This window comes from Aegilops tauschii, chromosome 7, assembly GCF_002575655.3.
Source record: "Aegilops tauschii subsp. strangulata cultivar AL8/78 chromosome 7, Aet v6.0, whole genome shotgun sequence".
NCBI classification, from domain to species: Eukaryota; Viridiplantae; Streptophyta; class Magnoliopsida; order Poales; family Poaceae; genus Aegilops; species Aegilops tauschii.
This window is the reverse complement of record NC_053041.3, coordinates 216,704,818-216,721,408: the sequence shown is the minus strand read 5'-3', so window position 1 is coordinate 216,721,408 and position 16,591 is coordinate 216,704,818. Positions and strand designations below refer to the sequence as shown.

Below are 16,591 nucleotides of genomic sequence, written 5' to 3'. Positions count from 1 at the left end.
GTATGATCCTACTTCCTTCCAAGGGACACAAGCTCAAGATGATCTTCCACCACAAGACCACAAGCAAAAGGGCAAGGATAAGCTTCAAGAGGAGATTGATGCATTTGAAGAAGCTCCTAAGGCCTTGGTCAAGTGGGTTCCCAAGACTACATCAAGTTCTACTTCATCAAGTATGACTACAACCCCAAGGATTCCCATCAAGATGATGTGGATCCCGAAGAAGAAGAACTAGAGAGTTCTTGAGGGTGACTCCGCCAACATACTTCACTCATATCATTTTGGCGAGGACAAGTGCAAACAACTTCCACATCTTGCACTAGTTCAAGGAGTCACAAACCCTCTTGTTGGTAAGACAAGGGACAAGGTAACCTAATGCTTTCATGGGCATCATCTTATGTGCACATCACTCTATGTCTATGGATATCCTTGTTTGTTCCTTGTGGGACTAACCCGTATAGGTATTGAAAGTGCAACTCACTCCAATGGACTGCCCCAAATGATCTGCATCAACATCGAGCGTCCACATCTTCAACACCTACATGAAGTCATCATTGACAAAACCCAAGGTTAGTTCATCCCTCTTAGGGGGGATATCACATCTAGGGGGAGCTTTACTCTAATCAATTGAGCTAAAGCAACTCTAATGGTGTGAACACAACAATGCTTTATGTAAAAGTGGTAACCCCACTTGTGCTTAAACATTGAGTATGACCTATGATCAAATGTTCTCATCTGACTCCTAAGTCAATATACTCATATATAAATGGCCTAGTCATCGCCAATTGCTTGATAGATGCTAGAGTGTTTGTGCATGCTTCGTCACATATTTCATTTGCCATTTTATTGTGTGAGCATGTTGGATGCATATTTTACTCATTCAGGGACATCCATTTGTTGCTTTGATTGTTTGGCTCTTTCTCTTTTGCCAAATGGGTGGACAAGAATGCCTAAGTCCTCCCTCTAGATATCTATTCTTTTCTCGTCTCAAACTCTATTCATGCTACATCACAAAGTTTGATCAAGTCAGATTCGAACCACTCTGTGTGAGGAGCACTCGGAGTCCCCGATTCGTCATAGACTTAAACTTCCAAAACCTCTTTATGTATTTCGGTATGACCGAGACATCCACTTCGGTCACACCGAGTTTACTAAGTTGATCTAGGTTTTCAATCTTGGTGCAACCGATTTGAACTATTCGGTCACACCGAGTTGCAGTAACCGCTTGCGATTCTGCATCTCGGTGCCACCGAGTTGTTCCACTCGGTCACACCGACAGGGTCAGGATATATATACCCACGGGTGAGATTTTGGAAATTTCTTCAAACTCCTCAGCCCGTGCGTGTCCTGCTCTGCCGCCTCGGGTCTCCGGATCGTCTCCTCATCGCCAGCGACCTCCCGCCACTGGTTTCCGTCGCCGTCAACGGATTTCTGCCCCACCATTTTTTTGAAAGCTTGGGACAATGAGGGCACCCCCCACTGACTTTATATTAAACCATCACATCAAAGTTACACAGGTGAATTTACATGGAGAGGGGGAGTAAGGGGAATCCCTATCCACCAAGGGTATAGGAGGGGGTACAAGTAGTAGGGGGAATACTATACAGTGGACTAGATCGATCCAACAGTCTGCTCAATAAATGGCCACAGGGCCTCCTTCACACGGTGCTTCATCATTCCAAAGTCATTTTTGAATCTCTGGCGCACCCATTCCTCGTAGGAATGATCCCTCTGAAGTGCTTATTATTGCATTCTTTCCATATGCTCCAGGCCGCTACGATGAAGGTCTCCATGAACATGGGTCGGGACCACACGTCTTTCACCGCATGCAGAAGCTGCAACCTGTTGCCATGTGCTGGCCACGCGATTCCCAATTCCTCCCCGCATGATTTGCTAAAGTTACATTCAAAGAACATATGCTCAACTGTTTCCTCCGGAGGATTGGAGCACAACAAGTAGGCATAAACATCGTCCCTGAGCTTCATACCTTTCCTCTTCAACAGGTTGCGTGTATTTAGCCTGTCCGTGAGTAGCAGCCAGGCAAAAACCTTCCATTTGTTAGTGCACTTGGACTTCCAGATCCACTCAAAGGCCTTGTCTGCCACACCGTCCCGGAAGCAGTGCAGGTAGAATTTGCTGGACTCAAAGCCCTCAGAGCCCCAAACACATTTCCAGGCATCCCTAGTATCAGCCAACTCCAGCGTGGCCATGCTGGTTTGAAGATCCTGAAGCTCCCCCCTGGCCTGGATTGAGAGTGGTAGATGAAAGTTTTGGCCAAGAGCAGGAGCAGTTAACAGATCGCGTACGGCTACATCTTCATTCTTGGCGAACGAGTAGAGACGGGGATGACTGTCGGCTAGGATGTCGTTGTGCCACATGTCTTTCCAGAAGAGGATCGTACTCCCATCACCCACGTCCATAGTTGTGACCCCTCTGTAGATTGGCGCAAGTTGCATGATGTCACGCCACCAAAATGATCCACAAGGATCAGTTGCATGCGGTATCAAGCCCTCGTAGTATGCTGACCAAACCAGTTTTACCCAAGGCAAGTCCATACAATTATAAAACTTGTGCAACATCTTGTGGAGCAAGCCCTGGTTTTGGATCTTGAGATCAATCACTCCGAGCCCCCCTTTGTTCTTGGGACGGCAAACCAGCTCCCATGCAGCCATCGAGACAGCCTTTGTGCCATCATTCGAGCTTTTGGCCCATAAACAGTATCTCCGAAGTTTGTCCAGATGGTCAAGGACTTTCGGTGGGATTTTGATAGAACACATGGCATATATTGTAAGAGAAGTGATCACCGAGTTCACCAGTGTAAGTTTTGATCCGAGGTCCAGTAGAGCGGCCGCCAAGGACAGCCTTCGTTCCACTGACGCAACGAGAGGCATGAGATCAGTTATAGTCGGTTTTGTAGTGCCCATAGGCAACCCAAGGTATGTGAATGGCATGGCGCCAATTGCACAGCCGAAAACCTGAGCAAGTCGAGATGTCGTATCCACATAAGCGTTGACAGTGATCAGTGTGGATTTTTGAAAGTTGATGCACAAGCCTACAGACGCCGCATAATCCTGGAGAATAAGCTTGATGGTTTCTGCTTGAGATTGGTCCACAGGCATCACAAGGATCGTATCATCGGCGTATTGAATCACGGGGTAATCATCGTCCGGCACTGGAATATGGAGTTGTAGGGCTCCCGCCCGATAAGCATCATTGATAGCCGCCTGTAAAAGATCGGCCGCTAATACAAAAATGAGCGGGGACAGTGGATCTCCTTGACGTACACCTCTCAGGCAGAAGAATTGCCGACCCGGGGTCCCATTGAGTAGGACAGAAGATTTGCCCGTCGAGAATAGGCATTTAATCCAACCGAGCCAATGATCATCGAAGCCCATGCATTTCATGATTTCTAACATTGGGGCATGTTCGATCGTATCGAACGCCTTGGCGAAATCTAACTTCAGGATAGCTATCTCCCTCCCCGATGATTGGCATTGATGTATAAATTCAAACGCCCATCCCACACAGCCCTGTATAGATCGCCCCCTCAGAAAGCCGTATTGGTTGCGGTGTATAATCTTGAGGATCACCCGCTGCAGCCGGTTCGCGAATAGTTTGGTCCGGAGCTTAAGGCAACAGTTCAGGAGTGTTATAGGGCGGTAGTCATTGGCGGTCTCTGGGGATTGGGTCTTTGGGATTAGGGTGATAAATCCAGTGTTGAAACTTTCGAGGTCAAGATTACCTGCATGGAAATCAAAACAAAGCCGATAAAAGTCCTCTTTGATTATGTGCCAGCATGATTTTATGAAGCTGTCACTAAACCCATCCGGTCCAGGGGCTCAATCTGATAGTAGCTCTTTGACAACTTGATCAATCTCCTCGCGAGTGAAGGGAGCCGACAAGGCTTGGAGCCCCTCCACTCTTTTGATTATTCGCCTCAGATCGAAGCGCGTGTTGGTCTGACTGGAGCGGCCTAGTCTATCTTTGTTTGTCTGGAAAAGAACAGCCTCTTTGCCCACATGATCATGAATGATCGAGTCGTCTGGCAAGCGAAGCGAGGCAATGCTATTTCTTCGAAACCTTTCAGTTGCCACTCTGTGGAAGTATTTTATGTTGCCATCTCCGAACTTGAAGTATCTAATAGTACATCGCTTCTTCCAGTACAGTTTTTTGCATTCCAACAGATGGAGAAGGTGTCATTTCAAAATCACCCTAAAGTTAGCTTCTGGGACAGACAGTCTCCTTCTTTCCTCTAACCCATCAATCTCCAATAAGGTTTTGTTGCAGTTTTCGATGAGGCCCGACAGCCTGGAGATTTTCCTGCTCCATTGCTTGAGATCATAGCGTAGGTTTTTGAGCTTTTTACATAAAACCGCAGCAGCATTTGGGGCATAGCATCTCCTACTCCAAGAACGTTGCACCACCTCGAAGAAACTAGGTTGGCTGATCCAGAAATCCTCAAAACGAAATAGTTTGGTTTTTGGAATTTTGGACTGGATGCTCACATAGCACGAAACATGGTCAGACGTGGGTTTACCTAGAGGCATAACTACCGTGTTCGGATATTTGGCCGCCCAATCAACCGATGTGAAATGCCAATCTAGTTGTTCAAGCAGGGGATTATTTTGCATATTACTCCAAGTGTAAGATCGCCCTTTGATTGGTAGCTCCACCAGAGACTGCTTTCGGATGAATTCATTAAAGAGCATCATATCATTAGCGTCCCCCCTCCCCTGTTACGGTTGTCCGGCGCTCGAATGAAGTTAAAGTCTCCTATGATAAGCCAATCTTCACCACGGGGTATGTCAAGGTCAAAGAGCCAGGAAGTAAACAACGTCCTATTCAGGTCCATACAAGGGCCATAAACATTCACTAGCGTCCACGTATCAGCGGATTGCGTTGAAGTGAGCCTGATGCCAAGAGCAAAGGATTCAGAAAACACAGAAACACCTATGAATACCGAACTCATCCACACAGTGAATAATCCCCCAGAGGTGCCTACAGAAGGCACAAAAGCAAACATATCAAACTTTTTAGGACATAATAGTTTAACAAACAAAGTATCAAAAGAGATACGCTTAGTTTCTTGAAAGCAAACAACGGAACAACCACTGATATCAATCGCATTACGGATCGCCAGCTATTTCTTCTCGGAATTGATCCCACGCACATTCCAGCACAAGACGTTCCACTGTTTATTTGATGTCATTGCCCCTAGATCTCTTCAGACTCTTCCCCTTGGCCACTGGCCATGAGCTTCTAGGGGCTTAGATCATCAGACGGAACACCACATAAGACACTGCCCACATATTGCAGCTAGTGAATGGGTGTTGGAGGCGGCAGTTCGTCAGAAGTTTCAGCCGATGGGTTCAATAGCAACTTGCGGCAAGGATCAGTTGTCTTGGAGGAGCAGGCAATCGACGGCGCCCCCTGGGCTTGACTTTGGACTGTGTCTTGTTTGCATCAGTGACTTGTGTTACTTTGAATCCATCGTACCTCGTGGATCTAGTGCTGTGGCGCAGCCCAGCTGCGTCAACCGGGGCCTTTTCCCCCGATATCATGTTCTGAAAATATTCAGTCCCTGGCTTGACAGTTGGGAGTTCAGTGTAATCAAGAGACACCTGACAGGAGCTAATACATCCTGTCTGCAGCGGGGCAACATTTGTAGTGACAATCACAGGGAGCTGGACTGCAAAACTCATCCAAGTATCAGACGAAATGAAGATGGGGCCAGTGAAACTGAAGGGAACATTCATATGGTAAAACTGGCCACAAGCAGCAAGCCTCTCCTAGATGATAGTATCAGTGACCGCTTGAAAGAAAGCAAGGGGTTGAGAGGCAGGGAGCCGCACGACCAAGAGTATCAGGTGCAGTAAGGCAGCGAGTAAACCTGCCAAAAGATATCATCCAAAGGAATTGTAGAAGAGACATCACTTCATCTGTCCGCACCTCAACTGTGTGCGAGCTGCCCATAGCCTGAATGAATTGCATGCCAGATGTTGGTCTACCATTGATCAGAGCGTCAACAGCTTCTTCGATATCGGAATATACAGACCATTCATCTTGCGGGTCATTAGAGATGTTACTCTCCTGCTCAACACCATCCATGAGGGATGGGCCTGTATACTGGAACAGTGTCCTGAAGCTGAAACCTCTGTATGGTGGTGGTGCAACAGGCCAAATGCCCCAGCCATCGTTCTGCATTTGCTGTTGTTGTGGTGCCTGCTGCTCCCAGGCAGCGTCAATCTGCTGCTGCAGCGCCTGTTGGTGCTCGAGAGCCCACTGTTGCGCGGCCGTCAGGTACGGCAGCTCATATGGGTGGGGGGAGCATTCATAGGGGGACCTTCATCTTCATTGCCCACGAGCCCAGGGATTGTATCTCTTCCATTAAGCACGTAAACAGGTACAGACCAGGATCTGCCCATGCCTGGCAGGGTGCCAATCCTCTTAACCACAAGACTATGGGGCACCTGCGCAATGTTGTTGATAATCACTCTAACCAGCACATGTTCCTTGTTTTGCCTGGGCCTGTGCCAGAGATCCAATTTACCAAAGCAAGAGACTGTTTTGTTGATATAGTGGTCAGTCTGGTAGTCCATTGGAAAAGCCAAAAGCAGAACCCAAGCAACATACTGGAACGAACACTGACGCATGTTTTCCCCCTCATCATGATGCACAAAGGAGAATGTCATCTCATCATCTACAGGATCTAACTAATGCGTACTTTCTTGGATGAACTGATATCTGAGGGCTACATCCGCAAAAGCAACCATCCCCACCCAAATTGGATAAACAAATCTGGTACTTCTAGGTGAAAATCTTCAGTCATAATGCGGACTATCTCATTCAGAACTAGCTGCTTCTGATGATCAGGGACCGGGGGGGGGGGTGGCAGTGATAATAGCATACCTTTCGTGGCTGAGCGGCGGGTCATCCACCAGCATCATGTTGCGCGCCAGTCTGTGGTCAGGCCCGCGCTCGATCTGGGCTCCCATCGGAACAAACTGGAACGACCTGACTGGGAAGTTGGCCATGGTGGTGGAGGGCTTGATGATGTTGTTCGCCGCAGTCGAAGAGGGAGGTGGGCAAAGCAGGGGAATGACTCTCTTCTCATTGGTCGACTGGGGTGGCGGAATAGGGAACTGGTGCGGGATTTGGAGCGGAATCGTCAAGCCAATTGTGTTTGCAGGAAGGGGCCCACCTGCAGTCACTATCCTTTTGGGGTGCCATATCTTTTTACTCTTAGGTAGGTGTGATTTGCGCCAGCGTGGCCTGGCTCTTGACCGAGGAGGGGGATCTGTGATGGGGGTATGCTGCCGTTCCAGCTTCTTCGTGCGCCAAAATAGACGGCTAGCATTTTTGGAAGAGCATCTTTGCGCTCCATGTCCCAAAAATTTGCAACGTGGACAGCAAATAAGACCAGGGCAGAAATCTCTGTTGTGGGTCGTACTATTGCAAATGACACAATTCAGAGGAAGTTGGCCCATGGGCCGTTGGGCGCAACAACAAGCCCTCTCAAAATTATGGCATGAGTCACAGATTTTGGCAGTGCAATTTGCTGACGTGTGACCAAGCGCAAAACATCTAAGACAACGACCCAAAATATCATGAATGATCTTCGAGGAAGGCAACTCATTTAATTCGCAGATTTGACGGATACTGGTCTCCTCATAATGGGCCTGCCTAAGATCCAAGATATGTTCCAAAATTTGAATAGGAATGTTGCGCCAATTTTGCGCACTGTGATTCTTGCCAAAAGACTTTTTGGCAGGAGAATTATGATTTTCCAAAGATAACGAAAATTCCAAACTGCCGAATTGCAAGGTTGTCAGAGCCTCTCGAGGAGAAAGATCATCGTGAGCATGATCAGGAGCATGATCGTCTCGTTGAATAGATGCATAATCAAAAGATCTCAACAAATTAGTGGAGATGTGCTTGGAAAATCCAAATTTTGCCAATTCATAACTCGAGGAATCATCCTTCACCGCACTTTATTCAAGAAAACCAAGATTAGAACGGACAGCCTTGGGCACTCTAGCCCCAATTTCATTGATTTCATGTGACATGTTCCAACCAGACATCCCATTAAAAGGAACACTCCAAGGCTATTTAAAGAGACCGAAATGACAAACGAAACCCGACCGAACTCTATCTCGTAGGGCATAGATGAAATGACCGACCTTATTAGATGCCACAGAGAACTGAAAGTTCTGAGCTCCAATATGAGTAACGTTGAATCCAGACGCAAGCCCCCCAATGCAACATTGCAGAGCCAGACCAACCGAAGCACAGGAGAGAGGGAAGGAGGCAAAAGAAAAGGTGACCACCAAGAAGAATTCCTTGGAGGTAGGGGAAGGAGAGAAATGGACAGAAGATTTGAACCGCCGACGAACCTATTCCTCGACCTTGAGACCGGGGTTGAAATCCCAATGTAGTAGCCCTTCCATGATGTATGAGGAGGAATCATGGCCGCGGGAGATGGGGTAGATTGCCGGAGATGGAGGAGGTGGTGGTGGAGGTGGGAGCCATCATGGGAGTCTGTTGCCTCTGCCGTAGAGAACTCATCGCCGAACTAGGGTATGAGTTCGACTCCTTGTGCATTCTTTTTTTCTCCGATTATAAGCACAAGGTCAATGCCATGATTCTTACCACGTATGACATCATCCTATCCAGCAAAAACTCCACTAGATTAGATTTGATTCGAAAGATAAGGGTTAGGTTTCCGCCGAACTCATCTCGGACCGACCGAGTTGTGGAAATCGGTCTCACCGATTTGGCTTAGGCCATAGCACTTGCAGTTCTTGGTCTGACCAAAACTTGCAAACCGGTGTGACCGAGTTCAACTCTCTATGAAACCCTAGCAATCTCGGATCCACCGAACTGTGACTCGGTCCGACCGAGTTCGCTAGTTTAGACTCCAAAAGTTGCTTCGGTGTCACCGAGTTTAACAAAGCGGTAGCTCCGAAATGCTTTCTGTGGAGAACTAAAACTAAGTTTTTGACTCATCTATTTTGCAAAAATCTCTGCACTTTGTGATGCTCATCTACTCTACCTCATCTATATCTATTCACAGGGTTTGTTGTCTGTTTGCTTGCGAAGATGTCTGACCAGAGTGATAGCCAGAACAGATCTGAAGAGCAAGTGCAAATGAGTGAGGGAACTAGTCCCTCTAGCAGCTATGATGAGGGCAGCAGGAGCACTCCAAGCAATTTGCCCAAGGCAGCCACTAGAACAAGGAAGAAGAGAACCTCAGACTCTGAGGATGAGGACTATGTGGCTGTTGAGGATGAGGCCACCTCAAGGAAGAAAGTGCTGAAGAAGGAGTATGGCACTGCTGCTGCAACAAAGCCAGGTATGCACAAGAAAGCACCTGCCAAGAGAGTGCCAACATCCAAGCCTAGGAAAGCAGCCTTGGAAGAAACAATGGAGTTCACTCTGGAACCCAAAGAGGCTGGAGAAGGCAAGAAGAGAAAGGAGAGGGTCAGGAAGACTATTGCCAGAGTCATTGGCAAGCCCTCCATGATGAGAGATCCATGTGCTGATGACGAGGAAGAGAAAGAGGATGCTGCACCAGCACCCAAGACCCAAAAGCTTATGGGAGATGCTATCAAGTCAGGGGCTGCAACATCGAAGCCCAAAACTGCTCCCAAAGCTGCTGCTCAAACCACTAAGTCTGCACCCAAGAGGAGCACCAGAAACATCCCAGCTAAAGAGAAGAACAAGGCCCCAGTGCCTGAAGTTGAAGAAGAAGATGCTGAAGCTCAAGTGCTGAGAAAGCTAAAACCAAAGATTCCAGACCACAATGACACACATCTAGTGGCAGAGGACATGAACATCAGGAAGGATGCAGGTCTGAGACTTTGGAGGAAGAATGATCCTTATGCTGTGAGAAGGAGAACTGCAGTGGACTACAGGTTCCACACCAGAGAACAACAAGATTTCTATGAGACTATTTTGCTTTACAAGAAGCCAATGGTCTGTGACATGAGATGGGTTGATTGGGAATACATTAAAGAGAATGAAGATCACTTCCCAGGTGTATATGACAGCTTCAAAGCTTGTGGAGTTGACAAGTTCGTTCGACAGAAGCTCACTAAATGGAATGATGAGCTAATCATGCAGTTCTACTCCACTGCTCATTTCTATCCAGATGGAAGGATAGTATGGATGTCTGAAGGTACAAGGTACCAGTCAACCGTTGATGAATGGGCCAAGTTGATCAATGCCCCAGAAGAGCATGAGGATGATTTGGATGTGTATGCCAAGAAGAAGAAAGACCACAACTCAATGGCAAATATGTACAAGGAGATCCCAGACAAAGCTTTGGAGAAACACAAGCTTGGATCTGTACACTATTTGTTGTCTGGTCTGCCTACTATCAACACCATCTTAAGGCATACTCTGCTACCCAAGTCTGGAGATCACAAGATGATTAGAGGACATTCCATCAACTTGTTGCTGCTATTTGATGTGCCCCAGAAGTTCAAGGTCATGAGTCTGATTGTAGAGACAATCAAGAGGACAATTGCTGACCAAAAAAGATCTTGTGGCTATGCTCCACACATTCAGGTGCTCATCAACTCAAAGATGGGCACTGGCACTTACTTGCTTGACAAGGAGCATTTACCTCTGTATCTAGAATTTGAAGACAACACAGTTGGAATGAATGGGAATGAGCCTTCGTCAGTGCAAGCACAAGAAAAGAGAACAAAAGCAAATGCTGAAAAAGCTGCAAAGATGCCAAGTGTTGAAGAGGCATCTCAAGTGTTCCTGAAGAGCAAACAATATCAACTAGCATATCTGATCCAATCAACCTTGAGGATTGAGAAGGGCTTGGCCACCCTGACTCAGAATCAGGAGAGCTTGGAGAGGATCATAGAGACAAAGTTTTATGATCTTGATCTGAAGGTCACTGAGATACAGACAACAGTGGAGCAGCTCCAGGAGGAAGCAGAAGAGAGGAAAGGGAAGGCAACTACAGATGCTTTTCAGCGAGTGCCAAGTGGTCAGAGGTCAGCTGCAGTGCCCATACCAGATATTTGAGCTACATCATCTGCACTAGCAGCTACAGCTTCAGTGCCACCTCCAGCAGCCACTCCACCAGCTCCAGCTACATCAACTGATGCCTTCGTCCTTGGAGGTCTATCTACACCACCTCGTGAAGACCAAGCCTGAGAGACGCATAGCACTATGCATTTTCAAACTTTTTGGTAACTTGTTGCCAAAGGGGGAGAAATGTATAGATCATAGGCTTCGAGAGAGTGTCTTGCTTCTTTTGTCTCTTTTGCTGTTTGTTTGGTTGAACTTTATTGTGTGCTTGTTTGTTACTCTATGTCTATGTGTGAGATACTTGTATGATCATGTGTTTGATCATATGCTACTTTAATGTTTGCCTGGATGATATTATCTTTTATATCCATATATGATCATTCACTTTGCTTGGTGATGAGTGTATGTTTTTAAGTTATATCATTTTGAGCGCTCCACCAAGATGTATGTGACATGGAAGAGTAACCCATGATCCTAATCTTTTGTGCATTTGCATTCAAAAGCAAATTTCAAATAATGCACAAACTTAGGGGGAGCTCTTGCTCACATACTTCTCAAAGCGACGATGTATTTCAATCTTATTATCATTTGTTGAAGCTTTGATCTATATGTTGTCATCAATTACCAAAAAGGGGGAGATTGAAAGTGCAACTATCCCTGGGTGGTTTTGGTAATTAATAACAACATATAGCTCATTGAACTAATGCCATTTCAAGATAAATATTTTAGGAAAGTTCAATGATTGGCATGGCATGGATTAGGAATGTGGACCCCTCAAAATGCAGAGGACACATATTGGCTCAAGTTCAAGACTCTACTTTTTCATTTTAGTGATCCAGGATCACATTGAGTCCATAGGAAAAGCCAATACTATTAAAAGGGGATGAGGTGTTGTTTAATGGCTTGCTTTCTCAAAATGCTTAGTGATATGCTCCAAAATCCCTCAACCACTTTCTCATATCCACATATGTCCCAAACCAAAAGTCAAACTCGGCCCCACCGATTTGATCTATCCGGCGCCACCGAGTTCATTTGACAGAGCCACTGCCAGAAACCCTAGTCACTTCGGTCTCACCGATAGGGATCTTGGTCTCACCGAGATGTGATTGCAAACTCTCTGTTTCCCTTCGTAACGTTTCGGTCCAACCGAGATGAGCGATTGGTCCCACCGAGTTTGCAATGGAAACTCTCTGTTTCCCCTACGTAACGTTTCGGTCTCACCGAGATGAGCGAATCGGTCCCACCGAGTTTGCCTGACCAACTCTCTGGTTAGCTTATTACCAAAATCGGTCCCACCGATTTTGTGTAATCGGTCTCACCGAGATTACATTATGCCCTAACCCTAATGAAATCAGTCCTACCGAGTTGACATGTCGGTCCCACCAAAAATCCTAACGTTCACATTTTGAACTAAATCGGTCCGACCGAGTTTTCTGATTCGGTCCACAGAGTTTGGCAAATTGTGTGTAACGGTTAGATTTTGTGTGGAGGCTATATATACCCCTCCACCCACTCTTCATTCATGAGGAAAGCCATCAGAACATGCCTACACTTCCAGCATTCATTTTCTGAGAGAGAACCACCTACTCATGTGTTGAGACCAACATATTCCATTCCAACCACATAAATCTTGATCTCTAGCCTTCCCCAAGTTGCTTTCCACTCAAATCTTCTTTCCACCAAATCCAAATCTGTGAGAGAGTTGAGTGTTGTGGAGACTATCATTTGAAGCACAAGAGCAAGGAGTTCATCATCAACACACCATCTATTACCTTTTGGAGAGTGGTGTCTCCTAGATTGGTTAGGTGTCACTTGGGAGCCTCCGTCAAGATTGTGGAGTTGAACCAAGGAGTTTGTACGGGCAAGGAGATCGCCTACTTCGTGAAGATCTACCCTAGTGAGGCAAATCCTTCGTGGGTGATGGCCATGGTGGGATAGACAAGGTTGCTTCTTCGTGGACCCTTCGTGGGTGGAGCCCTCCGTGGACTCGCGCAACCGCTACCCTTCATGGGTTGAAGTCTCCATCAACGTGGATGTACGATAGCACCTCCTATCAGAACCCCGGATAAAAAATCTCCGTGTCTACATTGCGTTTGCTCCCTCAAACTCCTCCCCTTTACCTTCATGTGCAATGTCTTTACATTCCGCTGCTATACTCTTAGAATTGCATGTGTAGGTTGATTGCTTGACTTGTGCAAAATTGCTAAAATCTGCCAAGACTTAAAATTGGGAAAAGGCTAGATTTTTATTTGGTCAAGTAGTCTAATCACCCCCCCCTCTAGACATACTTTCGATCCTACACCCGTTATGGTCGGCCCATGAACGGACGATTCCAACTCTAGCCTGTTTACGACCATAATGCGGTCTATTATTGGCCCATGTTTGGGCAATCGATCATACGGCCCGTAGAAGGCCCATTGATGATACGGCCCGTAGAAGGCCCATTGTGTCTACGGCCCGTAGAAGGCCCATTGTTTCTATGCCCCGTAGAAGGCCCATTGTTTCTACGGACCATAGAAGGCCCATTGTTTCTACGGCCCGTAGGAGGCCAAGTGTCACTATAGTAAATATGTAACCCATGGTTATGGTGGCCTAGTTTTAAAAAATAGGTTATTGCGGCCACTAGCAAACCGCGGAAAAAGAACAACACTGACTACAAGCAAACAAATAAACAAGACAACAAGGAAATAAATAAGGAAGCAACTTACGCTAGGCTATCACGGCTATTACACATATTACATCCACTGGGCATCAAAGTTCGCCACCAGTGCAAATATAGGGAACAAAGCAGCATATCATATACACTGGTTGTCAAAGTTGGCGACCAGTGCACATAAGCGCCGCAGCAAAACAAGTCCAGAACTGAAACCACTTCAGAAGATCTCAAGAAACAATATCCTGGGTACCCATAATGCTGGCAAGATGCTTAGCAAGCTTATTAACTTTCTCTTGTTTGGCGCTTAAATCCTCTAGCGCTTGCTGTTGCACCAGAAAGTATGCATCTGAATTCTGCAGGGACTTCCTCAGTCCTTCAGCTTCCTGTCGCAGCACATCTAATCAATGTCTTTCAACTTGATGTTGAGACTCAAGAAGACGAGCTGATTCAGGCAGCGAGTTTGAAGAGCTTGTGCCAACAGTAGTGGCTAGTAACTCGAACACTACATCAAGACAGGACTTTTGGGTTCTCTCACTGTCGTCAAGATAGTTTTTATCAGCTTTCTTGGATACCAACAGGGATGTCTCACTATCTTGAACCTTATCTGCATTACTTCCTTTACCATTGCATAACGGGGTACTGTTCTCCAATATTTTGTCCGCATTCTAAAAGAGAAACAAGCAGACACATCACAGGTTTACCATGTTGTATATGAAACTCATTTTGGTAAATCAGTTCAGTAGTAAAGTGGACAGGATAACAGCATGAAACAAACATATATCTATGTACCATGGTCACTTTATGGTCTATATCATTCTAGTTTTTGTTTCCAAATCAAGATAGAGACACAGTTCAAATAATATTTGTTCAAGACAAAGAAGAATAGACAGAATATAAGTGTGGGAAACTATAGAGCAATAACAACACTTGTAATGTGCATGACATGAGAATATAACTATTTATTCAATTGAAACTGAAATCAACATAGAGCAAGTTACAACAGCAAACCAGTTAAGGAAATAGGTTTAAAACATACCTGTTGCGCCATTGGAGTTTCAATTCCATCCTTCAAATTAGAAAATAGTTGGTATGAGTAAATACAGTGATGCAAGAGCAAAGGAGTATGAACCATAGCTACAGAACCTGACCTGAGAACAATTCTTCTTCTCCTTTAAGCGTTGAGTTGGGATTCGGAGTGGTGGTCCTCGTGCTTTGGGCACTGCAGTTCCCTTACTAACTGCTCGTGTTTGGGTGCTCTGTGGTGGAGACGGTGCTGTGTCAACTGGAACTGGGTTACTATCTGCTGGGGTTTGGGTTAGAAGGGGTGTAGCTGGTTCTCTGTCCAACTAGGTAGGGGTACAATCTGCGAGAGTCTGGGGTATGTGTGGTGGGGCTGGTTCTTGGGCCAGTACAACCGTGGTTCTATCTACATCAACTGGTAGCACTATCTTTTCTGAAGACTGTATTGTTACTCCCTTAGATACTGCCATCACCCTCTCGAATTCAAATGGCTGATAAACAAGAAAAGTAATTGAATGTACATACATTGTATCATAGACAGGTGCAATGGATAGTGGGGAATAAAAGAGGGCATGAAATAATTCACATTTATGTTGTCTAACCAAACAGGATAGCATGACACAATTTCACATATATGATGGCTAACTAAACAGGATAGCATGACATAATTTCACATTATGATGGCTAACTAAAAAATATGGAAAGACACAGTTCAAAATATGATGACTATGTAAATAGGATGACATGATATAACTATATAATGTGTTTATTAAATAGGTTGGCATGCCATAATTCACATACATGCCGCCTATGGAAACATGATAGCATGATATAATTCATGGATAGAATGACATAATTCAAAATATGATGACTGTAAACACTAAACATGATGAGATGATATAACTATATGATGTCTTTATTAAATGGGTTGCCATGCCATAATTCAAATAGATGTTGTGTATGTAAACATGATGGCATGATATAATTCAAATATATGATTTATATAGTAAGCAAGTAAGCAGATGGCAATCCATATATGATGTAAAAACTAAGCAATGCAAGACAACACGCATGACAAGGGTAATATAACCCTGCCAAGTTTGAGCATAGACCTCAGGGGGGAAATAGGACTGGTCATCAGTCTCTGAATCCTCCTCTGAGGAGCTCTCTGTATCCAGCAAGATGTCTACTTCAGCAAGTAGCATTGTCTGCTCTGAATACCTTGTTTTCACTCCAGATACTTCCATCACTGCTTCAAATGGCTGATGCACAGGAAGAGTAGTTAAATATACAAACGTTGTCGACAAATGGAACACGTAATACAAAAAAATGATAGCATGATATAATTCACATACATGATGATTGGCTAAACAGCATGGCGTTGCATAATTCACATATATAATGCCTTTGCAACAAGATAGCATTGCATAATTCACATATATAATGTCTTGCAACAAGATGGCAATGCATAATTCACATATATGGTAATTAGACACTAAACAGGTGGCATTCACACAAAGCATGTCTAAACTAATCAAATGACATAGCAATGCAAGACACCATACGCACGATATGAGCAACATAACCCTGCCAAGTTAGAGCATACACCTTGGGGGGGGGGGAATAGGACTGGTCGTCTGTCTCTGAATCCTCCTCTGAGGAGCTATCCATAACCAGCGAGATACGCGCTTCGTCAGATAGCATAGTCTGCTCTAAAGACCTTGTTTTCACTCCAGAATTTTCCATCACCGTGTCAAATGGCTGATGCACACGAATAGTAGTTGAATGTACTAACATTGTTGACAATTGTAATACGTAACGGAAAAAAGGATGGCCTGATATAATTCACATATAAGATGACTGAGTAGG

The 16,591-nt window shown here is 45.3% G+C and overlaps 1 protein-coding gene across 1 annotated transcript; it reads right to left on the bottom strand.

Annotated features, from left to right (window-relative positions):
• Positions 1–1,670: 1,670 nt before the first annotated feature.
• On the bottom strand, positions 1,671–2,417 carry LOC141027048 (uncharacterized). The gene has a single exon (XM_073503969.1). It carries the CDS (start codon positions 2,415–2,417, stop codon positions 1,671–1,673), a length of 747 nt encoding a protein of 248 aa, XP_073360070.1.
• Between the last annotated feature and the right edge of the window lie 14,174 nt (positions 2,418–16,591).